This window comes from Erpetoichthys calabaricus, chromosome 3 (assembly GCF_900747795.2).
Source record: "Erpetoichthys calabaricus chromosome 3, fErpCal1.3, whole genome shotgun sequence".
Lineage (NCBI taxonomy): Eukaryota > Metazoa > Chordata > Cladistia > Polypteriformes > Polypteridae > Erpetoichthys > Erpetoichthys calabaricus.
In genome coordinates this window covers 251,198,994-251,225,938 of record NC_041396.2, presented here as the reverse complement: position 1 = coordinate 251,225,938, position 26,945 = coordinate 251,198,994, and the positions used below count along the sequence as shown (strand labels likewise).

Genomic DNA, 26,945 nt, shown 5'->3' with positions numbered 1-26,945 from the left:
GTGTAGCTTTGTGATAGCAATGATTTGGGTATGTCATAACAAAACATTTCTCAAATTTTGAACAAACATTGAACGCTCTTACAGCACATCATGTAATATGCAGGTTTATTCATTTTCCCCACCATGTTAAAAAGCAAGCTGCATTCATGCAAGTCAGCACTCACATAAAGATAACTAGACAAATGTGGATGGGCGTGCGTATAAGTGATATCATAGTAGCAACTGTGACATAACACATTCCTCCTGTTCTTCTTCTGGTACTTATGGGTGCAAACTGTACTGAAGAAGCCAGCATATTACCCTGAAGACAAACGAGGCTGGATGGGTGGCAGACAGAAAATGTGGCAGAGGTACACTGAACTCTTCATTCCATGAACCCCTGGAACGTAAAAGGTAAAGCTCCACTTCCAGTTAATGGAAATAGCCAAAAAGTTGAAAGAAATCTACGTTTGAACCTTATACTTGTATGCAAAATTTGGCTGACCTAAGTGAAAGCGTACTGAAGTTATCGTGTTTATATACACACGAACGCACACACAGACATAATTTCATAAATGGTATTTTTGGACTTGTAGGTCTGAAACATCGAGATTCATCAAAATTTCAAAATGGAATTTCTGGAGGATTCCAATACTTTCTCTATACTTCATATACAAGAAAGTAAAAAAGGAAGCTGCGGAAAATCCAGTAAACTTGAAGTCCTGGTTATTACCTGTAATCTTGGGGTCTTATTTGCTCCTCTGCTAACAAAAAAGTAAGCCATTAAAATTTCATAGACTGCAGTAACAGAAAATCCTGGAAAACATCTGCTTTTTATTAATATCAAGGGATTGAAACTTTTATGAATATTTCTGTAATTTCCAAACATTTCCCGAAAGTAACGGTGACTATCCAGCATGCTATGTGGCTCCAGTGAATTACCTCATCATTCAAAGTCCACCTGGCATGTTAAAGAGTAAAAAGCAGACATAAAAAGCACACAATCACATTGAATTCATTCAGCCTTTATCTATACCATGTGCTGTTCTCTTCAAAGTCCCTGAAAACAACACGCACATCTCAGCAAAAATTAAGTTTCCATGATAAACCCAGAGGTGACATGAGTGGCATCCCATTTAGTATACTTGCATGTATCGTTTAAGAGGAGACTTGTAGGACATTACTATCTTCTCAGTTGGAGTTATCTGAATGCCACCAAAGTAAGTTATACTGGACAAGTGTTTTCACTTTCTAATTTACACCAAAGCTCCTCAGCCTTAATGAAGATTATGGCCTAGCTTTAGAATGTAACTGAGTAAAAATGTATGAAATTAGCAGGATAAAAACCTTGATTTTTTTTTTTCTAGACCACTTTTTTTTTAAAGTGTAACACAGAAGCAGCCTATGATATTCTAAGGCCATAAGGCTTGGTCATCGTACTAAAACAAAAAGGTGGAGGAAGTCATTTAAATGGAGAAAAAGTACACCCTCCCTGTAGCTAAGCATCAGTCACCTCTTGCCTCGTTCTTTTTTTCTTTTTAACAACACCAGTGTGACCACTATTTGGTAGTGACCACCATTTTTAAGATTGTATATTTTACAAAATTAACAAGAAAAAGAATGGCATAATATATAAAACAAAGTGAAAGAATGGTGTCAGTTCTGACCCCCTTCTACATCATCTGAGTTGGGTTGATTAGCCCCTATAATACATGCACATAGCAGAAAGCAACAGCCCACCAGCAGGAGTATACCAAGTCCAATGTAGACCACTGTTGTACTCCAAAAGGCAAACAAGTAGAGCGTCTTATTGCAGTAAGGATCACCACTTTGTTCATCATAGTTCGGCTGGTAGATGGAGTAAATCCAAACGTTACCTGCGAATGAGAAAGGAAACCCAATGACCAAAAGGGCAAACGGGGAAAAAAGATTTAAAAAAAAGTGGGTGGGAAAGATTACAGATAAGGGGTACAGAATTTGAAAACATGAAAAGTTATATTATAGGCAACATTGATTAAAAGATGCAGCAATGGCACAAGAGTGTGATAGCCACTACTTAAATACATTTTTGTATAAAACAATGGAACTATTAAAAAAAAACTTTGTGGCTAAGTTTTGGTGATTGATGAAGTGTTTCAAGAAGCTCATCAAAGCCTTCACTTGCTTATCTCTGCTTCACTCATTATATCCTCTTCAGTTTGCATATCAGCCTAATAGGTATAAAGATGATATCATCTCATACATCCTTTCCCTCATGGATTCCAATAAGGAGAATTAGCAGAAGCTGCTGTTCATAGGCTACACTTTAGCCTTTAATACCACAGCCCTCTTTAGGCTGACCATCAAACTCTGAGATCTAGGACTGAGCTCCTTCCTCTGTGACTAGGTCCTGAGCTTCCTGACTGGTAAACCACAGGTGGTGAGAGTTGGTAATGTCACCAGAGCGTGCCAAGATTGCATCCTGTGTCCCCTGCTGTATTCCGTTTACACTCACAACTGTACGTACACCCATGCATAGTTCTAACATCATTGTGAACTTTACAAATGAGATGGTGGTAGTAGGCTTAATGTTCAATGTGGATGAGCTGGTTTTCCTGGACCCAGAAGAAATGTTGTCACAACGGTGTAATGTTAATAACTTGGGACCTTAATGTATCCAAAACCAAGGAAATGGTTGTGGACTTCAGGATGGAGCAGCAGACAAACTATTCACCCCTTAGGATTTATGGTTTCATAGGAGAGAGAGAGAGTCAGCAGCTAAAAGTATCTAAGTGTGTAATCACATCTCCATCTTGGTGCAAAATGCAAAACAGTGTCTCTATCACGTGAAGCAGCTGAGGAAACTTCATATCTTAGCAACAGAAAAAAGACTCCTCAGGGGCTCAGTAAGATCTGTGCTAACGTGTGCACTTTTCACACAAGCAACAAACTTTTTTAATAGTTGCACTCAGGCAAGGCCTCCATAGCCATATGGCCATAATTGAGAGGCTAAGGTGAAGCTTTTACCTTCAAGCCATTCAGATTTTAATCTCTGTTTAATTCTATGAGTTTATACTGACATTAGCCACTTTATGGACTTTAAACTCTAATAATCATTGCCACCTTATACAGCATTTGTTACTATTCATTTAACTATTTTTGCACTTTTGTGTAATGTTTTTTAAATTGCATTTAAATTGAATTGTATATATATAGGTACAATTCCATTATAATGAATATCTTTACAATTAAATTTTCTTTAGATAGATAGATAGATAGATACTGTAGATAGATACTTTATTAATCCCAAGGGGAAATTCACCATAGTACTTTTATGGTCCCGACAGTTTCCCCATATGACACGAGTCTATACAAATCTTGTTGCTACGAAGTACATTCAGCAGATACTTTCATTACAATGAAGTGCACAAAAGACCTTCAAATGCCTGAATGAATCATCAAGAGTAGTTAGTTCTGTGGCCGCAGCTCAGTTGTGCACAACGATCCACAGACTGAAACACTGTCATTTTTTTTCTTTCTTCGAACTTTCCTCGTACTGTTTTTATTTTTTTGTTACCTGCAGTTTTCAGTGATACCTTTTACTTATTGCTCGTCAACATTTGAAAAACATCCATTGGAATTGAACTCACTGTCACCCTCCTATAGAAACGGCAGACATGGAAAAACATTAACAGTTCATATTAGAAAGAAAAAACTTACATTTTTTGCAGCTCTAGATTGCAGCAAAAAGAAAAAGACGTTGGCAGTGAATTCGGAATTTCGCCATCGACATTGTCAACTTTCTCGAAAGACAGAGCAAAAAAAGTAGAAAAATCTTGGGTTGCAAACATATGTGAACTGCTGCATTTGAAGACGTCGAAATAGCCGTTTTTATGTGGTTCAGTGATGCTCGTTCAAGTAACATTCCAATTATTGCGGCATTCATTGAAGAAAATGTGAGGTTTGTAAACTCTCTTGGGACCTCCCCCAAATAGAAAGCAAGCCGAAGAGCGTCCCGAAGTGCGATCTCTGTGTCTGTATGGGGCAATAGCAGGCTCACAGATATGCCGTGTTTCTCCGCCAAAGTAAACAGAAAAGATCTCGATGGGTGATACAAGGTTAGGAGCACGTAAATTGTAAATGCAGATACTGTAACAGGATTACTTGATCACTGACCTGACCACGACCCTGCCTGACTGCTATGTCTGTGTATAGCAGAGTGGCAGATCACGCTACAATAAATAAATGTGCCATTCCTGTTTCAAGCTGAATAAAGTTAGTTTTGCTAAAGTACTGAGACTAAGCCTCGTGTTTTGGGGTGCAAGACAGGGACTTATAGCAACTTACAGAAACCTCACAATATGAAGAAGAAATAATGATTCAGCTCCTGACTGATAACTGTGCTGCCCACAACATGCTTCCACATTCAGATAATGTTTGCTTTGAATACCTCCCACCCAATTGCACGTCAGCACTTCAGCCATTGGATCTGGGCATCATTTGCACCCTGAAAGTGTATTATCGCAAGGAAATGCTGAGAAAAATTCTCGTCAGCATAACTTGTAGGCAGGAGGAGATTAAAAGTAACGCGAAAGAAGCTATTGAAATGATTGCAAACGCCTGGATACAAGTTAAAGCACTATAGTAACAAATACAGAATCTTATTACAACAAAATATTCGTTACAACAAAATATTTTTTAGGTCCTTGGGAGTTCATTATAATGGAATTTTACCTGAAAGACGGCACCGTGGCGGATGTTTGCCGAATGGCAGACCAACTACAAGCGTTACCTGGTAGGTAACCACCCACACAATTCAGGGCGTCGAGACTCAGACTATGAATGCAATGAATGTAATTACTCCGGACCTACAGGCTGTCAAATAAACGAACAACACGCCGTGGCGCAGTGTAAAGGGAATTTGTCTCTGACGTCCGAGGTTCGATTCCCCGAGAGGGGAGCAGTAGAGTGTGTACGCCTGATGAGCCTAAATGAGGGCGAAACACGTGTCGCGTACTCTTTGCATTATTTGACAGTAAACTATGCAATATGTACAGTATATACAGTGCATCCAGAAAGTATTCACAGCACATCACTTTTTCCACCTTTTGTTATGTTACAGCCTTATTCCAAAATGGATTAAATTCATTTTTTCCTCAGAATTCTGCACACAACACCCCATAATGACAACGTGAAAAAAGTTTACTTGAGGTTTTTGCAAATTTATTAAAAATAAAAAAACTGAGAAATCACATGTACATAAGTATTCACAGCCTTTGCTCGATACTTTGTTGATGCACCTTTGGCAGCAATTACAGCCTCAAGTCTTTTTGAATATGATGCCACAAGCTTGGCACACCTATCCTTGGCCAGTTTCACCCATTCCTCTTTGCAGCACCTCTCAAGTTCCATCAGGTTGGATGGGAAGCGTCGGTGCACAGCCATTTTAAGATCTCTCCAGAGATGTTCAATCGGATTCAAGTCTGGGCTCCGGCTGGGCCACTCAAGGACATTCACAGAGTTGTCCTGAAGCCACTCCTTTGCTATCTTGGCTGTGTGCTTAGGGTCGTTGTCCTGCTGAAAGATGAACCGTCGCCCCAGTCTGAGGTCAAGAGCGCTCTGGAGCAGGTTTTCATCCAGGATGTCTCTGTACATTGCTGCAGTCATCTTTCCCTTTATCCTGACTAGTCTCCCAGTCCCTGCCGCTGAAAAACATCCCCACAGCATGATGCTGCCACCACCATGCTTCACTGTAGGGATGGTATTGACCTGGTGATGAGCGGTGCCTGGTTTCCTCCAAACGTGAGTTCAATCTTTGTCTCATCAGACCAGAGAATTTTCTTTCTCATGGTCTGACAGTCCTTCAGGTGCCTTTTGGCAAACTTCAGGCGGGCTGCCATGTGCCTTTTACTATGGAGTGGCTTCCGTCTGGCCACTCTACCATACAGGCCTGATTGGTGGATTGCTGCAGAGATGGTTGTCCTTCTGGAAGGTTCTCCTCTCTCCACAGAGGACCTCTGGAGCTCTGACAGAGTGACCATCGGGTTCTTGGTCACCTCCCTGACTAAGGCCCCTCTCCCCCGATCGCTCAGTTTAGATGGTCGGCCAGCTCTAGGAAGAGTCCTGGTGGTTTCGAACTTCTTCCACTTACGGATGATGGAGGTCACTGTGCTCATTGGGACCTGCAAAGCAGCAGAAATTTTTCTGTAACCTTCCCCAGATTTGTGCCTCGAGACAATCCTGTCTCGGAGGTCTACAGACAATTCCTTTGACTTCATGCTTGGTTTGTGCTCTGACATGAACTGTCAACTGTGGGACCTTATAGAGACAGGTGTGTGCCTTTCCAAATCATGTCCAGTCAACTGAATTTACCACAGGTGGACTCCAATGAAGCTGCAGAAACATCTCAAGGATGATCAGGGGAAACAGGATGCATCTGAGCTCAATTTTGAGCTTCACGGCAAAGGCTGTGAATACTTATGCACATGTGATTTCTCAATTTTTTTATGTTTAATAAATTTGCAAAAACAAGTAAACTTTTTTCACGTTATCATTATGGGGTGTTGTGTGTAGAATTCTGAGGAAAAAAATGAATTTAATCGATTTTGGAATAAGGCTGTAACATAAGAAAATGTGGAAAAAGTGATGCGATGTGAATACTTTCTGGATGCACTGTATATATACACATATATATATACATAATAATTTATATATATATATATAAATTAACATCTCTCATGGGGAGAAAGGGATACGGTGGTTGTCCTGGAATGTAAAATTGTCAGTCAGTCATTGTCCAACCCGCTATATCCTAACACAGGGTCATGGGGGTCCGCTGGAGCCAATCTCAGCCAGCACAGGGCGCAAGGCAGGAACAAATCCCAGGCAGGGCACCAGCCCAACGCAGGGCACACACTAGGGACAATTTAGGATCGCCAATGCACCTAACATGCATGTCTTTAGACTGTGGGAGGCAACCCACACAGACACGGGGAGAACATGCAAACTCCACGCAGGGAGGACCTGGGAAGCGAACCCAGGTCCCCATGTCTCCTTACTGCACGGCAGCAGCGCTACCACTGCGCCACTGTGCTGCCCTATGTAAAATTGTCTTATTTTAAAATTACAGACTGCTTAAATTAAGTTTTCATGAAGAGGAAGAAGAATATATACACAGATAAAGTTTATATACAAATTATGTATAATTATGCATGTAACAGATGAATCTCTCGAAATTATATGTTTTATAATATTCTTTAGTACATGTTCTTGATAACAGTGTATACATGCTTACTACACCAATGTTTACCACACATTACACACACAATAGCCCAACACTACACACACAAAATGCTGATTTTAACGTGCAGAGTTATGTGAAATCAGACTGCACGTACCTGTAATGAACCAGCAGAACATGAACAGAGACAGCAGCCCATTGCCCATGGTTGACCCTCCCCTTGCATTGGACCCAACTTCCTCTGCTTCCTTGCCAAGGTGGAAGAAAGACAGGAAGTCCATTACAAGAGAAAACACTCCTGACACAATCAAGTAGATGGGGATATAATGCTGGACAGGGCAGGAATTCAAGTAGATTGAACCTGAGAAAGAGCAATAAAAGGTGTAAGAGCTTTTAATTAAAAAAAAATATATATTAAACACACACAACTCCCTGGTAAAGCAAAGAACTACTAGTTTACCTATGGTGATCTGAGCCACTGGCAGAGCACACATTATCATTCTGCACAGCCCTATGGAAAGAATAAAACAGTTAAATGTGACAGAAGCATGTCATAACTTGTAATTGTAATATGAGTGTTAGAGAAGACAAGAAATCATGCATTAATCAATTGACACATAATTAAAATAATAGCATATACAGACCATGTGCATTTCCTAAAGAACTAATCAGTCTGAGTGTTGCCAGGCATGCAAGACAGTGGTCTGCAGAGCACGTAAGACAAACCCCAGCAATTAATATTAGAATTTCACTGATTAAAATGCATTGAAGCAACAGAACACCAGCCTTCATTTTTTTCGCTACTCCATTCCTTTTAAGATATAACACCGCAGCCTACAGTATGCTGACACTCTAAGGCTTCGACACCATGTGTAAAAATGTGCTTTTTAGGTGTCTGTAGGCAAACTCAACTGCATGTTGAAGAGGTCTCTTGTGAGGAGATACACTCCTTCTAAATTAGATCTTTGTGGGCAAAAACTAATATTTACAGTACAGAGACAAAAACTTTTATAATCTGACCTAGTATAACCTACCTTATTTATGAAAGCAGATCAAATCATCCACATTAGTGTTAGAAGTAATTGCCAGCCAGAACAATAAGTGTTCCAAAGAACATAAAAATATACATACATGATCCAGCTGGATGCACTTCAGTAGTCTGGGGTATCCGGAGAAGAGGATTTCTGTTTTCTTCCATGTTGTCAATGTGTGTGTATTTCTGTGAAAACAGTAGATTGATTTTAAAATACATGCCCAGTAATTCCAGGGGCATTCCAAAGCTGCACACCATTACATCACTCCAACCATCACTCTGTAACATTCTACCATTCTTTCAGTAGGCACCTGCATTTTCTTGCCACACTGACATTGGTTTTGCACATTAAAATCCCATAATAAGTCAAAATATGTTAGCATAGCACCACTTTGGACAGATACATATTTGTAATAGACAGAACAGACAAATCCATAAGCCCCTGATCCTCATTACCACTGTTCTGCATCACCAAAGGTCTGCGTTTCTACCTCCCACGTTAGGGACAGCCTATTGCTGACAGTCCTGACTGATCTCCTGGTGACTTGGAAACAGTAAACTGGAGAATGAGTGCACTAAGTGTCATTACTATAACAATTACCTATGACAGGGTGAAAAGAAAAGCAACTACATCACCCTCCAACAGGTGTAATATTCAGGTCTTTGGCATCATTATATGGGTTGCAAAATGATCTGCCTATCTGAATATTTGCAACAGATAGGGGACATGGAAATGGGCAGTGGTCATTACTGGCATAGGTAGTACAGGCAAATGGTTTTAGCAGAAAATGATCCCCAGTGTGCATGATCACCTCATGCTCGTGTTCACTGTTCTGCTGTGCCACTCCTGCTGCAGTCTGCTTGCAGAATGGAGAGGATGAAGAGTCCATTTCTCAAACTCTATCACTGTCAAGTCAGTGAAATGACACCTAACTAGAGATGCTCGGATCGATTGGCCGCCAATCTAAATCGGCCAATTTTCACTAAAAAGACTTGATTGGTGATCAGTAAATTGGCCGATCACAAAGGCAGACTATTTCAGCCCCTGCTTTTCTAAGCTTTACGATAATTTAGTTGCAGTACTCCTTTACATGAGGTATTACAGTAATGGAGTGGGCACCGTTTTTTTTTTTTGTTGTTTTTTTTTGCAGCAAACTTCCTGCTGCATTAACAAAGTGCAGCGAGTCAAGGCTTGTTTTAGCAGTGTGGACTCTTCCATATAGCAGAGAGCGAGAGATGATTGGAATATTAGCCTTTACGTTAAATAAAGTGGAGTCGTCCTCTAGTGCAGTTAGACAAACAGCGGAGAGGCTACTGCAATGGATTCAGACATTTTTAGCTTCAATTTGGACAGATCCCCACCATCCTCACCTCGCTCCATCGTGCCCCTATAGCTGCAGAAGTTGGAGCAGGTGATGATGCAAGGGAGGGAGCAAAAAGAAAAAAAAACACAGGAATTCAGAGAAGGCGAATCTCTGCATACTACCACTGAAAAACAGATCAAGAGCTAGTTGATGATAATTGAGGTGGACAGTGATGTAAATCCATTTGAGTGGTGGAAAATAAAAGAAGTACATTTCCCTAAATTGGGTAAACTTGCAAAAAAGTACCTGTGCATTCCTGCCTCAAGCTGCCCTTCTGAGATGGCTTTCAGCATTGGAGGAAATGTTGTAACATGTAACCGTGCTGTTCTGAAGCCAGATGCTGTGGACAGACTGGTGTTTCTGTCACACAACTTGAAGTTTTCTCAATAGAATTTTACAATTGTTGTTTTTTTTTCTGATATCCTTGTGCAATATTGGACAGAATTTGAAGTTAGTAATTTGTTTAAAAATGTTATAGTTTTGTACTTTCTGTATCTTTGTGCAATATATAACAGAACCTGTTTACACATGCTTTCGTTTTTTCCTGTGCAGTATTTGACAGAACTTTGAATTTTACACTAGTAAAAAGTATTAGTACAGCATGTTAGATTTTTGTTCTCACTTGTATACTGCACAATTCACCTTACAGTAGAGTAGTTTATGTTTATCCACACTGTAATGTTCATACTCTGTAGTTCAATTATGATTAGTATTTTGTTCCCTTTGGATGTATGTCTTGGTTACATTAAGGGTATGTATCTATTTAAAATGCTCTGATTATAATAGTTTTGTTGGTCTTAGTCCAAATTTTTGCGTAAATCCTGAAGGCCACTTTGAAATGGTTTACTCATACATGCACTGTTTGATCCCAGTATTACTTTGACTGGTGATTAATGTTTTTTGTGTTTAATGTTAAAATTAATGTTTTTTACTTCAGTTTTAAGTACATAAATTAGACCTGTTCTCTTTAACTGTTGTTTCCATTAATCTCACTAATAAGCTACAATTAATATTCTATTAACGCGAGCAAGACAGATCAATAAGACTTTTACAAACACGTTTTTAAAGAATGCAAAATATCATCTAATTATTGTTATCGTCAAAGTCCTTGAAAACATCGAGATATAATTTTTTGCCAATATCGCATACCCCTAGATGCAAATGAATATGGTATTACAAAGAGCTCAGCAAGAAACATGGAAATGTGCAGCAAATGTTAAGCAGAGTTATTATCTTACAGAATAATTCATGTTTAAGCTTAGATAAACTAACCAGTGTGTAAATGTCTGTCAGAAAATGCGAAATGTGGGATTTTGGTGACTTTGTTGTTTTAACATGTATCTCATTATTAGCTTAAAATAAGTTCTGGTTGATAGGGTAAATTGACAGTTTTCTGATTTTCACTAATATTACTTAGTAAAAATAGCCATTAAGTCACAGTATAAAAGAGAATACAGCCATTCAGAGGTAGTAGACACTATACAACCATTGAGAGGTGCAGACGTAATGGCAGTTGAGAGAGGCAATTGTGACGAAGCTCAGCTGATGTGAAAAAGAGAGGGTGTGGGCAGTTCTGAAGCCACACTTAATCATAATGTTGTCCAAGAACTAAAGTGTAATGCCACATACAAAAAGTGGACCAAGGCTGCATCATGAAGTGCAGTTCTTTAAAGAAATGCTTTGATTGGATTAAGAAGATTGGGCTCTTTAAATTACATAGACATCTCTCTCCGGGTTATACCGGAGAGAAGCTTGAAGTATGGACACTGATTTGAATCATTCAGGTTGTATTTTCTTCTACTTTTAACTTCTGGTATTTAATGGTTGATTTCTCTGCTAATAATAATGATTAAAGTAAGGTTTGAATATTCTCTCACAGTAACTTGCCTTGCTCTGCCCAACTAATTCATTATTTGTTCAGCTCTTTCAAAAGTACTGATTTGGCCTTGTTAAAGAAGGTCTTCCATGTTCGTTCAGGTGCAAGCCTTGCTCATTCTGTTAGAATTGTACAACACTTTCAGGGGTAACAATGAGATAGCTGAGGGATATAGGTGCCTCTCTGTACCCTGCTAAAGTACTGAAACAGAGGTGACCAGCCTCAGTCATACTGCTCTCTTTGACTATTATGTTTGAGACATGAGTAAAGAGTGGATGTCACATTGGTTAAGTAATTCAGGGTGTATATGTTAATCAAGGTTAATAATTTGGGCATTTCTAGAATTAATTTATCCACCAACATAAAGAAAGATCCTTAGAGATTAAAGTGGCTTTTGTGGACACTTCTACACCATAAAACAAGGTGCCCACACAGAGTTGCAAGATCCCATGCCACTGGTACTGACATATCCCAATTTTGTGACAGATGTTGACTGTCGAACCTCAACTGCTTGGATGGTGCTTTTTCTGTTTGGGTTGGAGAATTTGGGTACAGTCTTTGCCAAAAACTACTTTAAGTGTTGATTTGTCAGACCCAAAAACACAATTCCACTGTGATACTTTCCATCTCAGATGAGACCATGCCAAGAGCAGTCAGTGGCACTTCTGGACAGTGTTCATGTATGGCTTCTGAACCATTTCCCAAGCCCATGTAAGGATTTTCATTACAAAAGAATGGCAGCTTTTTGGGACTAGGACGTCTAAGGGACTGCAGATCATGTGAATTTAGAAGAGGTTTTCAGCTTTGCCCTTTACACTGACATTTGACTGGATTCCTTGAATGTTTTAGTTATATTGTGCATGCACTGTACAAAGTGAAATGCTAAAAATCCTACCAATTTTTCTATTGTAAACATTGTTCTCAAAGTGCTGGATTATTCACTTATGCATCTGGAAAACTGGTGAGTCCTGATCCATCCTTATATACTATAGCTCAATTGACTCACCTGTTTAACTTCACCTAATTCACATCACCGTGTTATTTCAACTTGCCACATTGTTTTTTGAAACTCTAATATCATTGTCCCAGCTTTTCTGGAATGTATTTCAGGGATTCAATTCAGAATAAACATACTGGAGACAAGATGAGATGTAATGATCAGGACTTGGAGATGCACTGACGTGATCTTTGCAAGTGGAAGAGACGCTGCCAAGAGTTTTGTGTTCTGAAGTGTGAGATTTAATTAAAAGATACATTTTGCTCCTAAAATCTTTGTTTTTTGGTTGCCACTAAGAAGCCTTGCGGGAACTTTTAAAAATCTTTCACCTTTAGAAGGGTTTTTTTGATTTTTTTTTCACCTGCACAGGAGCAAAAGCAGCTAATTGTTTGGGGGAAGTAATTTGTTACACGTACTTGTCCATGTTATTTGTATGGAAACTTGTATCATTGACCCAGAGCAGTATGTAGCAGTAGCCGACTCCAGCATCTCAGTAAATAAATAACTTGTGTTGTAGTGATGAATAGTTAAAAGTAACATTAACAGCAATTCCTTAGTGTGAAAAAATCAAGGCATATACAGATTAATTAGATAAAGCACCATATAGCACTCATACAGTCAAGTGTTAATGTTAGCAGAAAAGCTAGGGCACATGTTCATAAGTAATAAAGCATTCATTTTAATACAGGCTGTCTTTAAGGTAGTAAGCTGAAAGGCTCTGCAGTACATAGGCATAAGGCGCCGATCAGGCACAAGTAGCTGTAGAAGCAGATAAGACAATAAGAAATTAACTATCAGCACATATTCAGTAAGCAGGTTTTTCTTAGTAAAAGTAAGAAGTATGAAAAAATATATTAGACTGAACAGTTCTTAGTGGACAGGAAAGTAGAGCAATTAAGAGGGCATCAGTGTGAAGCTTCATTTGTATGAAGAAATACAAACAGTGAGAGTAGAGAGCTTTTAAGTAAGGAATAAGAGGGTCACAAATGTTGGAGAACAAACAGAGAAGAGTAAAGTTAACCTCATAAAAGGCAAACAGCAGTCAGTCAAGGAGGAGAAAATTACAAGAGCTTAAAGGGCCAGAAGAAATAAAATAACTGTATAAATTCTTTAATCCTATTTTTTGGCTTACATTTTTACTATTTAAGTTAAAACCATTTGATTTATATATATATATATATATATATATATATATATATATATATATATATATATATATATATATATATATATAGTGCAATACAAGTCTTGTTGGATGTTGGACTTCTCAGATGATGGCGTAGAGCATCCAGTCTTCTGTGAAAGCCACATCTGCAGGAGATACCAGCTGATCCACAACCTCAAGCTCAGAGTCACTGAACTGGAGGAGAATTTGGCTGGCGTTGTAGTAGAGAATCGGTGGATCTGGCCCAGGTGTTCTTTAGAGAGAGAGTGTGCACCACTAAGATGGCATGGGATGAGACTCCAGATTAGACAGGTAGAGACATGTGGGTCACAGGCACAAGGCAACAGTTGTACAATATCCAAGGGCTTTGATCTCAGAATTGGAAGTGTTAAACTGTTTACAAATCCTTACGGAGCTGGATGGTGTCTCTGACAATTCTGAGCTGGTAGGCAGGCATGAGGAACCCCAACGGGCCACCTCAAAACCATTTCCCAGAAAGAGAGAGTAGGTTGCTCCAGAGGGAGTCGTGCACAGTGTGCACAGGTGGAAGATCTCAATGGAAGGGTTGATAGGCAAGAACTTGTGTCCTTAAAAAAGCTCATCCTTTTAGACTTACAGGTTCCAGTTATAATACCTGGCTGCACTGTTACAAATTGCTGTTAATTTACAGCCAAATCTAAACAGTATAATCCGGTTATCATAAAATAGAGAATTTTACCATTATTAAGAATCAACAACTGGTGTCATATGATTTAATAATGGTATCTCATAGTATTCTTTGCATTTCACAAAAAATCTGTGGTGAAGCGTGTGTGTGAAGTGCAGTGAAGCATTTTTTCACTTGTTCTCCACCTATAAATGAGTTGGTAGTTATAATTTTATTCTGTTGTCAAGTTACGCTGAATCAATAAGGTTGAGCCTATTTAACTTTGCTTTAGTCGAGTTACTTAAAGATGGATAACATAAGTTAAACTTTGGGATAAATGTAGATACCACCATTGCTGTCTGTAAATGTATCTAGAGTTTCAGTTAATGTCGTTTAAGTAAGTAACATTGCCTTGTGGAATCACATTCTTTACATATGTAACATTAAGCCAACTGTAGTGTAACCTCATCCTGGAAATCAGTAGTGGTATTTTATTTTGTTAGTAGAGCTGTAAAGTTCATCCATACGATTTCAAGCCTTCAACTAAATTACAACGTTAAGTTAGCCTAAGTACTTGTGAGTGTATAATTTAACAACTTGCTAGCTAACTGGTAAACAAATTCTATCTTTATTATTAACATACTGATACAGCATACTTGTAACATAACATTGCAGCATCCAGCATAAATTAAAAATACGAAACAATCTAAATTATTCTTTTTTATTTACTACTTTGGTGCAATTAAAATAGTTTTTAATTGGAAACTCTTCACTGCTCCAGATTATTTTACAAGTCAAGTGGCTTTATTGTCACACCATGCAGTATACAATGGCATGAAATAATGTTCCCCAGGACCGCGATACAACATATGCTTAAACAACAGAGAAGTGCAAGATATGTAAAGAACTATATTGCAAATAAATAAATAAATAATGATAAATATTAGGTAAAAGGTTAGTGCTGCATGTGATAACATATCCTTTCTTTAGTCTGATATCAAAATTTTCATTATATAGGTGTTTGTATATTTAGGCAACTGTTACATTATTGCATCCAACAAACTTAACAGATCAAATAGTAAGTATTTACTGTATGCATGTACTGTATGTATATACAGTAGGTGTCTCTGCATTGTAATTAGATGAACTTGATATTTTACAGGGTACTAAAATATTACTAGACTGTCTGGTTTGTGCAGGAAGGGTAAAATTAAAAATTAAATTCCAGATTAAGGGTCCTAACCGCTATGGGGTCTGCCCTGCCCAATGCCCCTCCCCCATTTTAAATACACCAAATGATAGCTTTTGTGTTTAGTAATAAATTAAGAGGGACAAGTCAGGCAATAACGAGAAATTTTCTGGTCAAAAATATGTTCCCATTTTAAGAAACAAATAGTGATAAATTGAATATGCTTGAATAACCTTCAGAGTTAAACTGTCTGCAAATATAAGGATCTACTTGGCCAACAGATCTACCAAGTATAAAAACAAATACAGTGCTAAACTCCCAGATCTTTCCACATATCTGGTGAATTTCAATTAAACATAATACAGGAAAAAACAAATAATTTGAAGACTTCTATCATTCAGTGTATGTAGCAAAATGCTGTCTTTGTTCTATCAGACAGTCATTTTTTCAGTGTCCTATTTTTTCCTGTCATTTGTTTGGGAGGCAGTATGACAGATAAGAACACTAAGAGGCTGGACAAGCTGGTGAAGAAGGCTGGTTCAGTGCTGAGCAAGACTGCGGACTCACTGGGAGTTGTGGGGAAAAATCGTATGGTGTAGAGGGTATAGTCCATCCTTGACAATAGCAGTCACCTTCTCCACAACATTCTAGTGGTTCACAGAAATAGATGTAGCAGTCGTCTTCTCCCACTGTGCTGTGGAACAGAACACTTTAGAGGATCATGTATTCCTACTGCCGTGAGATTTTATAATACTGTTGCCAATAGAAGTGATCCATGACCTGGTCACCACTCTGCCTTCCAACATTGTAACAACTGCCTCATTTATGCTTTTTAAATTTATTTGCTTCTTGCTTTCGTAATAATTATTAACAATTTTTACTGATATGTTTGAGCTACTGGATGCATGAATTTTCCTTAAGGTATTGAAATAAAGTATTTAAATATCTTGATTTTGATTTGATATACTTGACCAGACTGGAACTAACAATCTGTAGGCAATGTCATAATGTTCATATTATACAGTGCTGAATTCCAGATGCCGTATCAGACTATACCCTAGCTACAACGGTTAGAACTGCATGATCAAAGACAATGCAACAAAAGTGGAGCTTAACAGTCTATGTAGCAGAAAGAGTGAGTAAAAATACATTTGAAAATTGCAAGTTAGGATACCTGCAGATAAACATACCACATATGCAATAAAGGGAACAACACAAACAAACAAAAAATATAACAAATGAGATCCAGAACTGCTGAGCAGCTGAAATCTTACATCATGCAGGAATGGGACAACATTTCACTTTCAGAACTACAGCAATTGGTCTTCTGGTGTTCTGAATTGCCAAACGTTTACAGAGTGTTAACAGAATAAGTGATGCAAATCAGTGGTCATTTTGAAACTTGTTACTTGCATCAAATTCAAAATGAGCATATTTCTTCAAAACAACAATAACATTTCTCTGTTTCAACATCTGATATGCTATAAATGTACTGCACTATTTTAAAATAAATATACAGTTTACATGATTTGAAAATCATTGCATTCTGTTCTTATTTACATTTTACACAGCGTCCCAAATTTTTTGGAAAAGGGGTGATTAATTGAATGTTTTTTAACTTCCATTTGTCAGCCTTTTTGTCATTACTTTTTAACATTGACTCAGTGTTCAGTATGATCATGAAAATATATTTTAATCAGACATATAGTGCACATCTGCATTTTGGTACTGTAGGATGACTTTGGAGACATTCAGATGTCAAAATGATATTTTGCAAAACTTAGGTGAAAATTGATTGGTAAGCTACATTGTGCTAAAGGGTGTGTTCTCAACAAAATCATTCTTCTTTTTTTATATGTACTAGGTTGCTCTCCACCCTGTTTGCTTCGCTCGCCAACCCCCGGGTGGGCACTACGTGCTAGCCACTTCGTGGATCTGCCATGTGCGTATGGGGAAGCAGATATACATTTTAAACAGATTGTTATTTTCATGGGAATTGTTACGTGTGCATAATAGAACTATTTTACATTACAGCGAGTAATTAACCATAGTAAAACATAATAAATTGAAAGAAAATTATATTTCATGTTGCGTTAGAGGTATTCATTGCATTATACGGTTTCTTTCTATTTGGCTTTGAAATTAACATGCAAATACTTTTTAAACTTACACTTGTAATGTAAAACCTCAGTAAAAACTATTTTTTTAATTAACTTTTCATCAATATCACACTGAATTTTGATTCCGTGTTTGGACTTAAATTGTGACAACGCAACATATAACTGCCCGTGAGTGAATATCGTTTCTTTCTCTCTAATAAATAAACCATTTTTTTTAATGTTAGTTCCTGTGATTTGTTAATTGCCATAGAAAAAGCTATTGTAACAGGAAACTGTAAATGTTTTAAGACGAATCCTTTGGTATCTAATGTTATCTGAGAAAGAAGTACTACATTACCTTTCTTGTCGCCTGTTAAAATTTTACATTTCATTGACGTGTAACCGATCAACACTTTTTACGCTAATTCGTTTGACTTCATCGTTTCTCAGTGCTAGGATTGCCGGCGTACTCATTTCTTCTCTTGATAACCCTTCGGGATGAAATTCATCAATAAGATTTGGACATTAGTCTTCTTTTATTGGGAACTTAAAGTGAGGAAAACCCAAAAATTTATAAGAGCTGAGAGTGCAGGAACTGTGTCTGACAAAAGCATTCACACGAATGAGAGGTGAGTGGACTGTGGCCCTGGTTGTAAATGGTTGAGAGGAGATCAGGACTTGTCTTGTCTCAAGATTTTCTTTTATAATAGAGAGATATATAACAAAAAAATGGTAAATCAGTACAGTAATCCCTCGCTATATCGCGCTTCGCCTTTCGCGGCTTCACTCCATCGCGGATTTTATTTGTAAGCATATTTAAATATATATCGCGGATTTTTTGCTGGTTCGCGGATTTCTGCGGACAATGGGTCTTTTAATTTCTGGTACATGCTTCCTCAGTTGGTTTGCCCAGTTGATTTCATACAAGGGACGCTATTGGCAGATGGCTGAGAAGCTACCCGGCTTACTTTTCTGTCTCTCTTGCGCTGACTTTCTCTGATCCTGACGTAGGGGGATTGAGCAGGGGGGCTGTTTGCACACCTAGACGATAAGGACGCTCGTCTAAAAATGCTGAAAGATTATCTTCATGTTGCTATCTTTTGTGCAGCTGCTTCCTGAAATGACATGCTGCACAGTGCTTCGCATACTTAAAAGCTCGAAGGGCACGTATTGATTTTTGATTGAAAAACAAACTCTGTCTCTCTCTCTCTCACTCCCTGCTCCTGATGGAGGGGGTGTGAGCTGCCGCCTTCAACAGCTTTGTGCCGCGGTGCTTCGCATACTTAAAAGCAAACAGCGCTATTGATTTGTTTGCTTTCCTCAGTCTTTCTGACAGACTCTGCTCCTGACGCACACTCCTTTGAAAAGGAAAATATGTTTGCATTCTTTTAATTGTGAGACGGAACTGTTATCTCTGTCTTGTCATGGAGCACAGTTTAAACTTTTGAAAAAGAGACAAATGTTTGTTTGCAGTGTTTGAATAACGTTCCTGTCTCTCTACAACCTCCTGTGTTTCTGCGCAAATCTGTGACCCAAGCATGACAATATAAAAATAACCATATAAACATATGGTTTCTACTTCGCGGATTTTCTTATTTCGCGGGTGGCTCTGGAACGTAACCCCCGCGATGGAGGAGGGATTACTGTATTGGCAATACTCAGTCCAAAATATTTGGTACTGCATCCAATGTAAAAACAGCAGACCTCAACTGATCAATTTTCTGAATGTGACTAATAATTCTCTCTTGATACACAGCATAAGTGTATCCCCAGACACTTAGTCTGAACAGGTGTACTTTGTCTTGGAATATATTTGAGAACACAAATCACATCTTTATAACTAATCATGCATGCAGAGAAACATGACTTCTACAAACAGCATTTCAATAGAACAGGCCATTCAATCCTACATAGCTCATTTCCTACATGCCTAAAATTTCTGTTCCTAGACTCCTATGATTATGAGATACAAATATGACAGTTACAAAACATGGCCAGTATTCAGGCCATTGTACTCCTGGGACACTCCAACCTGACTACTTCAAACAGAAGCTGGGGAACTCCAGCAAATCATAAGCAAGGAAAATAAGACTTATGACCTCAAGGGAGGCCAGTTTGCTGCCAAGGAAAAGGCAGTGAGTTGTAGTGTACAGAAAACAGAACATAAAATGTGTTGAAGTAGTAAGACATACTGAAATGAAGATGCGTAAACGTCTACGGCACACAAGATACAAGATGGAAAGGTAAAGGTATGTAAATGCTTAGTGGTGCTTCTGCCAGTGGAGTGGGATTGCTATAATTCAGTCAGAAAAAGTGACCTGCAAAGTGGAGGTGATGAAGAAGGTGACCAAGTGCATTTCAGAATTCTTAAGATGACTGTTAACCAATTAAAGCAGTTTTGGCATGTGCCTTATTGGGTGGCAGAAGTGACAAAAAGAAAGACAAGTTCTGGGTCAGCCTGATGGGGCTCATATCTGGGGTGCCTTGGGGAAGGGTGATTGTACTGGATGGCCACTTAATGTAGACAGGCATTGTTGATGGTTGTGAGTTCATGGGGGCTTTAGCTTTGGCATGGAAAATATGAGGGCAAGAAAATTCTGCTCTTTGATTAAATTACTATATGCAACATCATGTTAAAATAGGGTAAAACATGTTAATTTATGTATCTGGGAACACAACAGACTATTTGTTAGTACGTGAACTGATCAGGTCATGGTGAAAAATGTGATGCTGATCCCTGGAGCAAGCTGTGTGCCACAGCTTTGCTTGGTTTTAGGAGATCTTTTAGTTAGTGCCATGATGAAAAGTAAGAAGAAGTACTGTATACTAAGGATGAAGGTGTTTAATTGAAGTAGGAGATTGAGAAATGTAAATCTGCTGAAGTATCGGTATCAAGAGCAAATGAGGTTTCAGAAGCATGAGGCGTGAATGTCAAGTGGGAAGAGATGAAGAATGTCTGGTTGAAAACAACCAAAGTCTTTGGTTAGACAAAGGGACAGCTGAGACACAAGTAAACACAGTGGGAATAATGTTGAGGTGGAGTTTTTCCAACTAAAGAAAAGAGGAAATGTTACAAGAATTGTCAGAAAACAAAAGCAGAAGGCAACAGGGCAATTTACAACTAAGCAAAGCAAAATGCTAGAAAAGAAGTTGTGAGAACTTAAGATTCTAATAGACAGAAGTTCAAAATTGCGCTGCAGAATGAGGATGAAAAGAGAAATGTGTTCAAGATAGCAAAGCAGATGCCAAAAGAAAAAAAGAATGTAGTAGGCATGAATGGCAGGAAAAATATTGAAAAGAACATTGTGATTGATAGTAATGATATTAAGAATACCTGGAAGAAGTAGATGGAAAGGTTGTTGATTGAGAGGTATAAAACAAGTTCTTTCCGAGTACATAAAAGGGCAGAACAGTTTTCATAAGATTAGGTAATGAAAGCACTGAACATGAAGAAGATGGGCCCAACTGGAGTGCTGTCAGAAAAATTAAAAATAGTGGAAAATCTTGGATTTAAAGGATTCACGGACCAGTGTATCATGAATTATGAAGAAATGATTTAGAAAAACTGAATAGAAGTTTGCAAATTCCAGTAAACAAAAGAATGTGTTTTATGGAGTGTGGGTATAAATCACTGATTGAGATTATTAAGGGTAGTTAAGATTGTGTTAAAGAAAAGAATCAAAGACTGGGTGAATGTTAACTTTGTTTTATTTCATGCTTGGGAAGGTAACAACTGGTATTATCTTTGTTATTAGGCAAATACATCAGGCAAATGGAATGATGCTGCATTATGAATTTGTAGATATCAACTGGGCATCTGACAGGATTCCACGTTAAGTCAGCTTTGAGAAAATTAGGTGTGGACAACTAACAGCACCACAGACACTAACCAATGTATGGGGAAGCAAGAATGGTGTTCAGGACTGCCGAAGAGGATAGTGAATGTTTTGAGGTGAAGATTTGGTTCCACCATGTATTCATTCAAAGATAAAGGTGGTAGGAGAAAGACCAAAGTATGGATTGTCTATTTTGGGTGCATAACAAATATAGTCATGAGATGGGCATTCTGCAGGTGGCAAGTATGACCTTTATTTGTAGAAAAGTGTACAAAACAGTGCAGAATCCTGAAACAGTACGCATGAGTATATTAAGCTGTTTTTGAAAAAAGTAGAAAGGGTCTGCTGCTTACTTGATATGTTCAGTCAAGACAGAGATGTGAACATGGCACTGAAAACCAGAATGAAAGGTGCATGGAACAACAACATTTATTTATATAGCACATTTTCATACAAATGATGTAGCTCAAAGTGCTTTATGGAAGAAATTACTGGAGCTGTTCACTTACTGTTCTTACTTCTAAAGAGTCTCTCTGGTATTGTAAGGAAAGTTTATGAAAGCTATATGAGAAGCACTATGTTGTATAGGAATGAGATTTTCCCACTGAGAACAGAACATGAAACAAAGCTGGAAAGAACAGAGATGAGAATGATCAGGTGGGTGTGTGGAGTGTCACAGAGTGAGAGGAAAACAAATACTGAACTGAGAAGAAGATCTGGCATGGAGCCAATATGTGTTGTACTGAGAAGAAACAAAAAAAGGTAGTTTGAGCATGCAAAGCAAAAGAAAGATGATGACTGAATGAAGGGGTATGAAAAGGTAGAGATGGAGGGAATGAGGCCTAGAAAGAGACTGAACAAAACATGCTTGGTGGTCATACTGGGTGACATGAGAAGAATGGGTCTAAACTTCAAAGGATGTCTAGTACCACCGAGGGTGGAGGAAAAAGATCTGGAGAGGAATCTTTTAAACTGGTGATGATAATGATGAATGATACACACCACTTATAAACAACAACATTTATTTATATAGCACATTTTAATACAGACAATGTAACTCAAAGTGCTTTACAAGATGAATTAAGAAGGAAGTTAATATAAAACATAAACAAGATTAGGCAATAATATTATACAGTATGTAACAAAGAAAAGGAAAGGTCGAATGGCTAGGAAGACAGAAAGGAACAAAAAAAAAGTTGTAAAAACATAAAATTATAATGAAAACTGTAGAATGATTGTTACTGAGTGAAGCAGGCCCATAACAAAAACTAAAAAGACAGCTTTGACAAATGGTAGCAAACAGAATGATACTCCTTTTTGTATAAACTTCCTTTAATTTAGTATTAGTTTCTTCATTCAGTCATTCAATACAAGACCCACCGTGGATTTGAATGCAGGTGTACAGATCAACACTAACCACTGGGCTACCAAGCCCTCCAGTCCTGAAAACACATTTACACATTTCATTTCCTGCATAAAAAGTTGGCATGCATGTTGTTTTTTTTTCCTCGCTGCATTTCTCTACTACTACAATCAAATTAGGCAACCATTTGGAAGCATGTTTGCAAAGTTAATAACAGTATTTTACTCTGTATGCGATATTGAATTGTTCAGTAATATGAATTATCTGTGCTTTGTCAAGCTGCATGACTCCCATCACCCATCAAGGTTGATTTCAAGTTTCTAGTTCTTGGGATATGGTGTTATACGCTGCACCACAAGACAGTCAATTTAGTTATGACCCACAGCAGCAGAAGTGGGATGAGTTAATTCAATCCATTAACATTGACGGGTTACGTAATGACTAAAACTTTCTAATATCTCATCCAGCTGTTTCTTCAAAGTCATCAAGTTATCCAAAACAATAAAAATACATTACTTGGCTGTTTGTTCAATATTCCCACAACAATGTATGTGAAGGTGTGCTTCCTGGTTTCTTTTGTGAATTCACTTCCCCAGAGCAGGATATGGATATAGTGAGGTCCTAAGCAACAAAAAACAAGAGGCCCTACATGGCCAGTGCTAAAAAAAGGATGTGTAATAAATAAAAACTTGACAAAAATGCTTACAAGATGCATAAAAACCCATGTACTGGGGTGAGGAGCATTAGGAGCTTAGAAATACACAAGTAAAACAGGAACAACTGAGGAAGAATTATGAAATTTTGAGAGGCCCCTTCAAACTATTAGGCTGCAAGCTGTACCGTGTTCAGCTTATTCCTACATACAGTTTTGTACATCCCCTAAATTCGGTGGCTTTGAGTCTATGATTCACTAACTGAAAGAATTCTGTTGGAGCATCTTAATCGGAGCCCTTGAAAATCTGAAGTTCTACGTCTTAATATCCCCACAAAGCCTCCTCTGTTCAGTTCACAGTAGATCTTGCCTTTGGAGGCACTTGTCTGCATTTCTTTGATGTTTATCTTTTTTTTGGATCTCTCTGACCACAGATTCACTTAGTACTGCAAATGCAGTTTCACCAGTGTGTTACTAACTATAATCTCACTTGATTTTTTAATTAGCCTGTTAGTTCTCTTGATGAAAGTACAGTAGATTTATATTTTTTATTTACAAGTTCATCCATACCTCTTCTATTACAGGGTTGATGATAACCCCAAAAAAGACAACTCTAGATGGGTGAAATACCAATCTATCATTGAGCACACACACACACACGCCTGACATTGTTCACACAAAGAATATTTAAACTTCCTAGTTTTTCAGATGAACAAGTAATTTTAAAATGCCATTAGAAAACACAAATCAGCACAGGGTGATTGTTCAAACGTATCACTGACAATCACTAAGTGAAGAAACAAATGTATGTGATCTGTAAATTGCTTTGGATACATTTAGTAAATAAAATAATAGCAAAATTATGATTATTATCCAAACTGAAATGATCTTTCAAGTTAAAAATACAAACTATGGCAAGAGGGCATCCAGACTTTATGCAACAGCAACTTCATTTTCAATTTTATTTTTGAATATTCTGACTCATGACAAAATGAGTTTTTGGATGCATGTAAAAATAATGAGACCTGGAATCTACACAGCTGTCTGTTTGCCTAATAAGCATAAAGACAAGTAAACACAAGTTCTATTATTATAATGATGCAGTGAATGACAAGCTCTGAACAACAAAAAGTGCACAAAGTAAAAACAAACACCTATCCTTTCATTTACTATGTAAAACTTTTGCTGATTGTTTGCTTCCGATTTGTTTCTATTGCTATGCATGTGCAATTCATTTTTAACTTGTCTTATCCTGTGAAATTCTGTGAATCGGAAGGTCATTTTATTTTATATTGTCTTTTTAAAATGGTTGACCTTAACATTAAATAAAGGCACCAGTACTGTAGTGACCCTAAATTGGAAAAAGAGAATGAAAAATAGATGGATGATGTCTTTTAGGAGTCTACACAAATACAGTATATAACACTGGCCTTTTCGAACGTCTTAAGATTTTTCTCTCCTTTATCTTGTATTTGCATATTTTGCATTCCCTATTGCAATCTTGTGTTGACTTGGTATTATTTTTGCATGCATTTTGTTCTAAGATGATGACCACTGTTAGTGGCACTATATAAATTGATGAATATATTTTATTAAGTAAGGACACAAGTAGATAACCCAACAAAAAATAAAAACACAAACCCCCATAAATGTTGTGTTTCCTTATTTAATTCCCCAGTTACTTACCCTGGTGTGGGATACATCGGTATATAATACAAAACAAGTTAATTATAACAGGATTAATGTATTCTGCAACTGTAAAAACTCATTTGAACGATACCACAAAGAGTTTATGCTGATAAAGGGCAATACAGTGCTTCGACTCTCATCTCCAACAAGGCAGTTGAGCCTAGTCCAGTTCAGCCCGAGCTGTACAATTCCCTTTGATCCACACCACACACGCAAACATCACAGCAACAAGTCGCACCCTGCTTAAGCTAACAGTACATTTGAGAGTGTTGTATCAGAATTTTAAAAATGATTAAATAAGCTCGTTTGCATACGTGCACTTGTCAGTCCTGCTCTGATAACTTGCCGTTCAGTGTACAGTGCTCAGAATTCCAGCCAGGTGGATTAGTAAACACGGTGGAGCGTAAAGGGGATTTGCAAAAGGAATGTGAGACGACATGCAATGGGCCATTATGTGTTTACAATACGGAGGATGAACTCGCTCACGCTTTAGTATCATTTTCGCAATCGTTTTCAGCAAAACTAAACAGCTTTCAGTTTGGTATTACGAACTCTCGTCTAATTCTGAACAACACATTTGCAAATATGCAGCCGCAAAACACACCCTTACAAAACAAACCAAAACAAAACACTCTTTCTAGACTTTTAAATAGATTTAAAAGTATCAGCATACCTGTTCGATTCCCGAGAACAACCCAACAGTTACAAATACGTCGCCGCAAAAACACCCTTACAAAAATAGAATAAAAAAAAAACTTTGGACTGAAGTTTTAAAAATTCTGAAAAATATTAGTATATGTCATCGATGTCCACCGCCTACACCGATCCGTGAAGTCCATAAATTTGAAGCTGTTTGTCCAAGGAGTTGTCAAGGCGCCTAGTAATGTTCAGTTCTAAACAAACTCAGCCAGCTCAGTGCTTCTTTGTTTTTCCCGTTCGCGGATATGTTTGTGAAACTGGGCCGGGCCGGGTGAAGATTTTATATAAGGGGCGTGGTCACCTTCACTGTAGTCGCGGGCCATCGCTGACAGATTCCGCAGCTGCTGGGCAGAATTTGGAACAGTTGGTTTAGTATATTTGTAGTTTATTGTCAACATGAGTTAAAACATTCAAACTTAGGAGTCGTTTAAATGTCAAATTAGCTTAAAGTGTAACATCTCACAGACGCACCCTCTCCTCCAGAACCCTGAAATGAGAAAGACTTCATGGTCTGGGTGAGTATATACTGTACAGTATATACTGGAGCAGAACTAGGAAGAAACCGTTTGACCCTTTGATATTCTAAGCCGTGGACTCATAAATCTGACATAAATCAAATAGAGACCTTTTGCTCTATTTTCAGAAATAATATTCAGTTATCACAGTCAAGAGCGGCGTTTGAAGGTGGAAAGTGGGGCGACTGCCCCAGGCCCCGCGCCTAAGGGGACCCCGCTTCTGAGGTCCGCGTGTACCGTTCGAGCGGAGTTATATTCTCCAGTTAAATTTTGATAATGTCAAATATGTGTTAAAAAATGTGTTATCTTGCAAAAATTTAGCTGAATACTGTAATAAGAAAATCCAATGTATGTTAAAATTATTTTTATTAAGTTCGTGCCCTGGGCGGCACGGTGGCGCAGTGGTAGCAGTTAGGAGACCTGGGTTCGCTTCCCGGGTCCACCCTGCGTGGAGTTTGCATGTTCTCCCCGTGTCTGCGTGGGTTTCCTCCGGGCGCTCCGTTTTCCTCCCACAGTCCAAAGCTAGGTGGATTGGTGATTCTAAATTGGCCTTAGTGTGTGCTTGGTGTGTGGGTGTGTTTGTGTGTGTCCTGCAGTGGGTTGGCACCCTGCCCGGGATTGGTT

At 38.2% G+C, this 26,945-nt stretch overlaps 3 protein-coding genes across 3 annotated transcripts in view; 1 reads left to right on the top strand and 2 right to left on the bottom strand.

The window, feature by feature from the left end:
* The window catches only part of itga7 (integrin, alpha 7), a 181,281-nt gene that overhangs the window by 76,550 nt on the left and 77,786 nt on the right, over positions 1 to 26,945 (top strand). The window lies entirely within an intron of this gene.
* On the bottom strand, positions 794 to 25,127 carry LOC127527218 (transmembrane protein 272-like). The gene is made up of 5 exons (XM_051925230.1): positions 25,105 to 25,127; positions 8,330 to 8,417; positions 7,659 to 7,709; positions 7,356 to 7,559; positions 794 to 1,856 (listed from the first exon to the last, which is right to left on the bottom strand). Exons 2-5 carry the CDS (start codon positions 8,394 to 8,396, stop codon positions 1,636 to 1,638), a joined length of 543 nt encoding a protein of 180 aa, XP_051781190.1. The 5' UTR covers positions 8,397 to 8,417; positions 25,105 to 25,127; the 3' UTR covers positions 794 to 1,635.
* Positions 794 to 26,945, bottom strand: part of LOC127527217 (transmembrane protein 272-like) — a 242,432-nt gene continuing 216,280 nt past the window's right edge. Inside the window, exon 7 of the transcript XR_007934525.1 lies at positions 794 to 1,249. The gene's annotated coding sequence lies outside the window, so the exon portion shown is untranslated. The remainder of the gene's footprint in view (positions 1,250 to 26,945) is intronic.

What these genes read in the sequence shown, in the direction of transcription:
- LOC127527218 (XM_051925230.1), bottom strand. Translation starts at nt 8,396, where the DNA reads ATGGAAGAAAACAGAAATCCTCTTCTCCGGATACCCCAGACTACTGAA. An exon ending in AGTGGCTCAGATCACCATAG is followed by an intron (nt 7,560 to 7,658) that starts GTAAACTAGTAG and finishes GCTCTTTCTCAG; the next exon opens with GTTCAATCTACTTGAATTCC. An exon ending in GTTCTGCTGGTTCATTACAG is followed by an intron (nt 1,857 to 7,355) that starts GTACGTGCAGTC and finishes TCTCATTCGCAG; the next exon opens with GTAACGTTTGGATTTACTCC.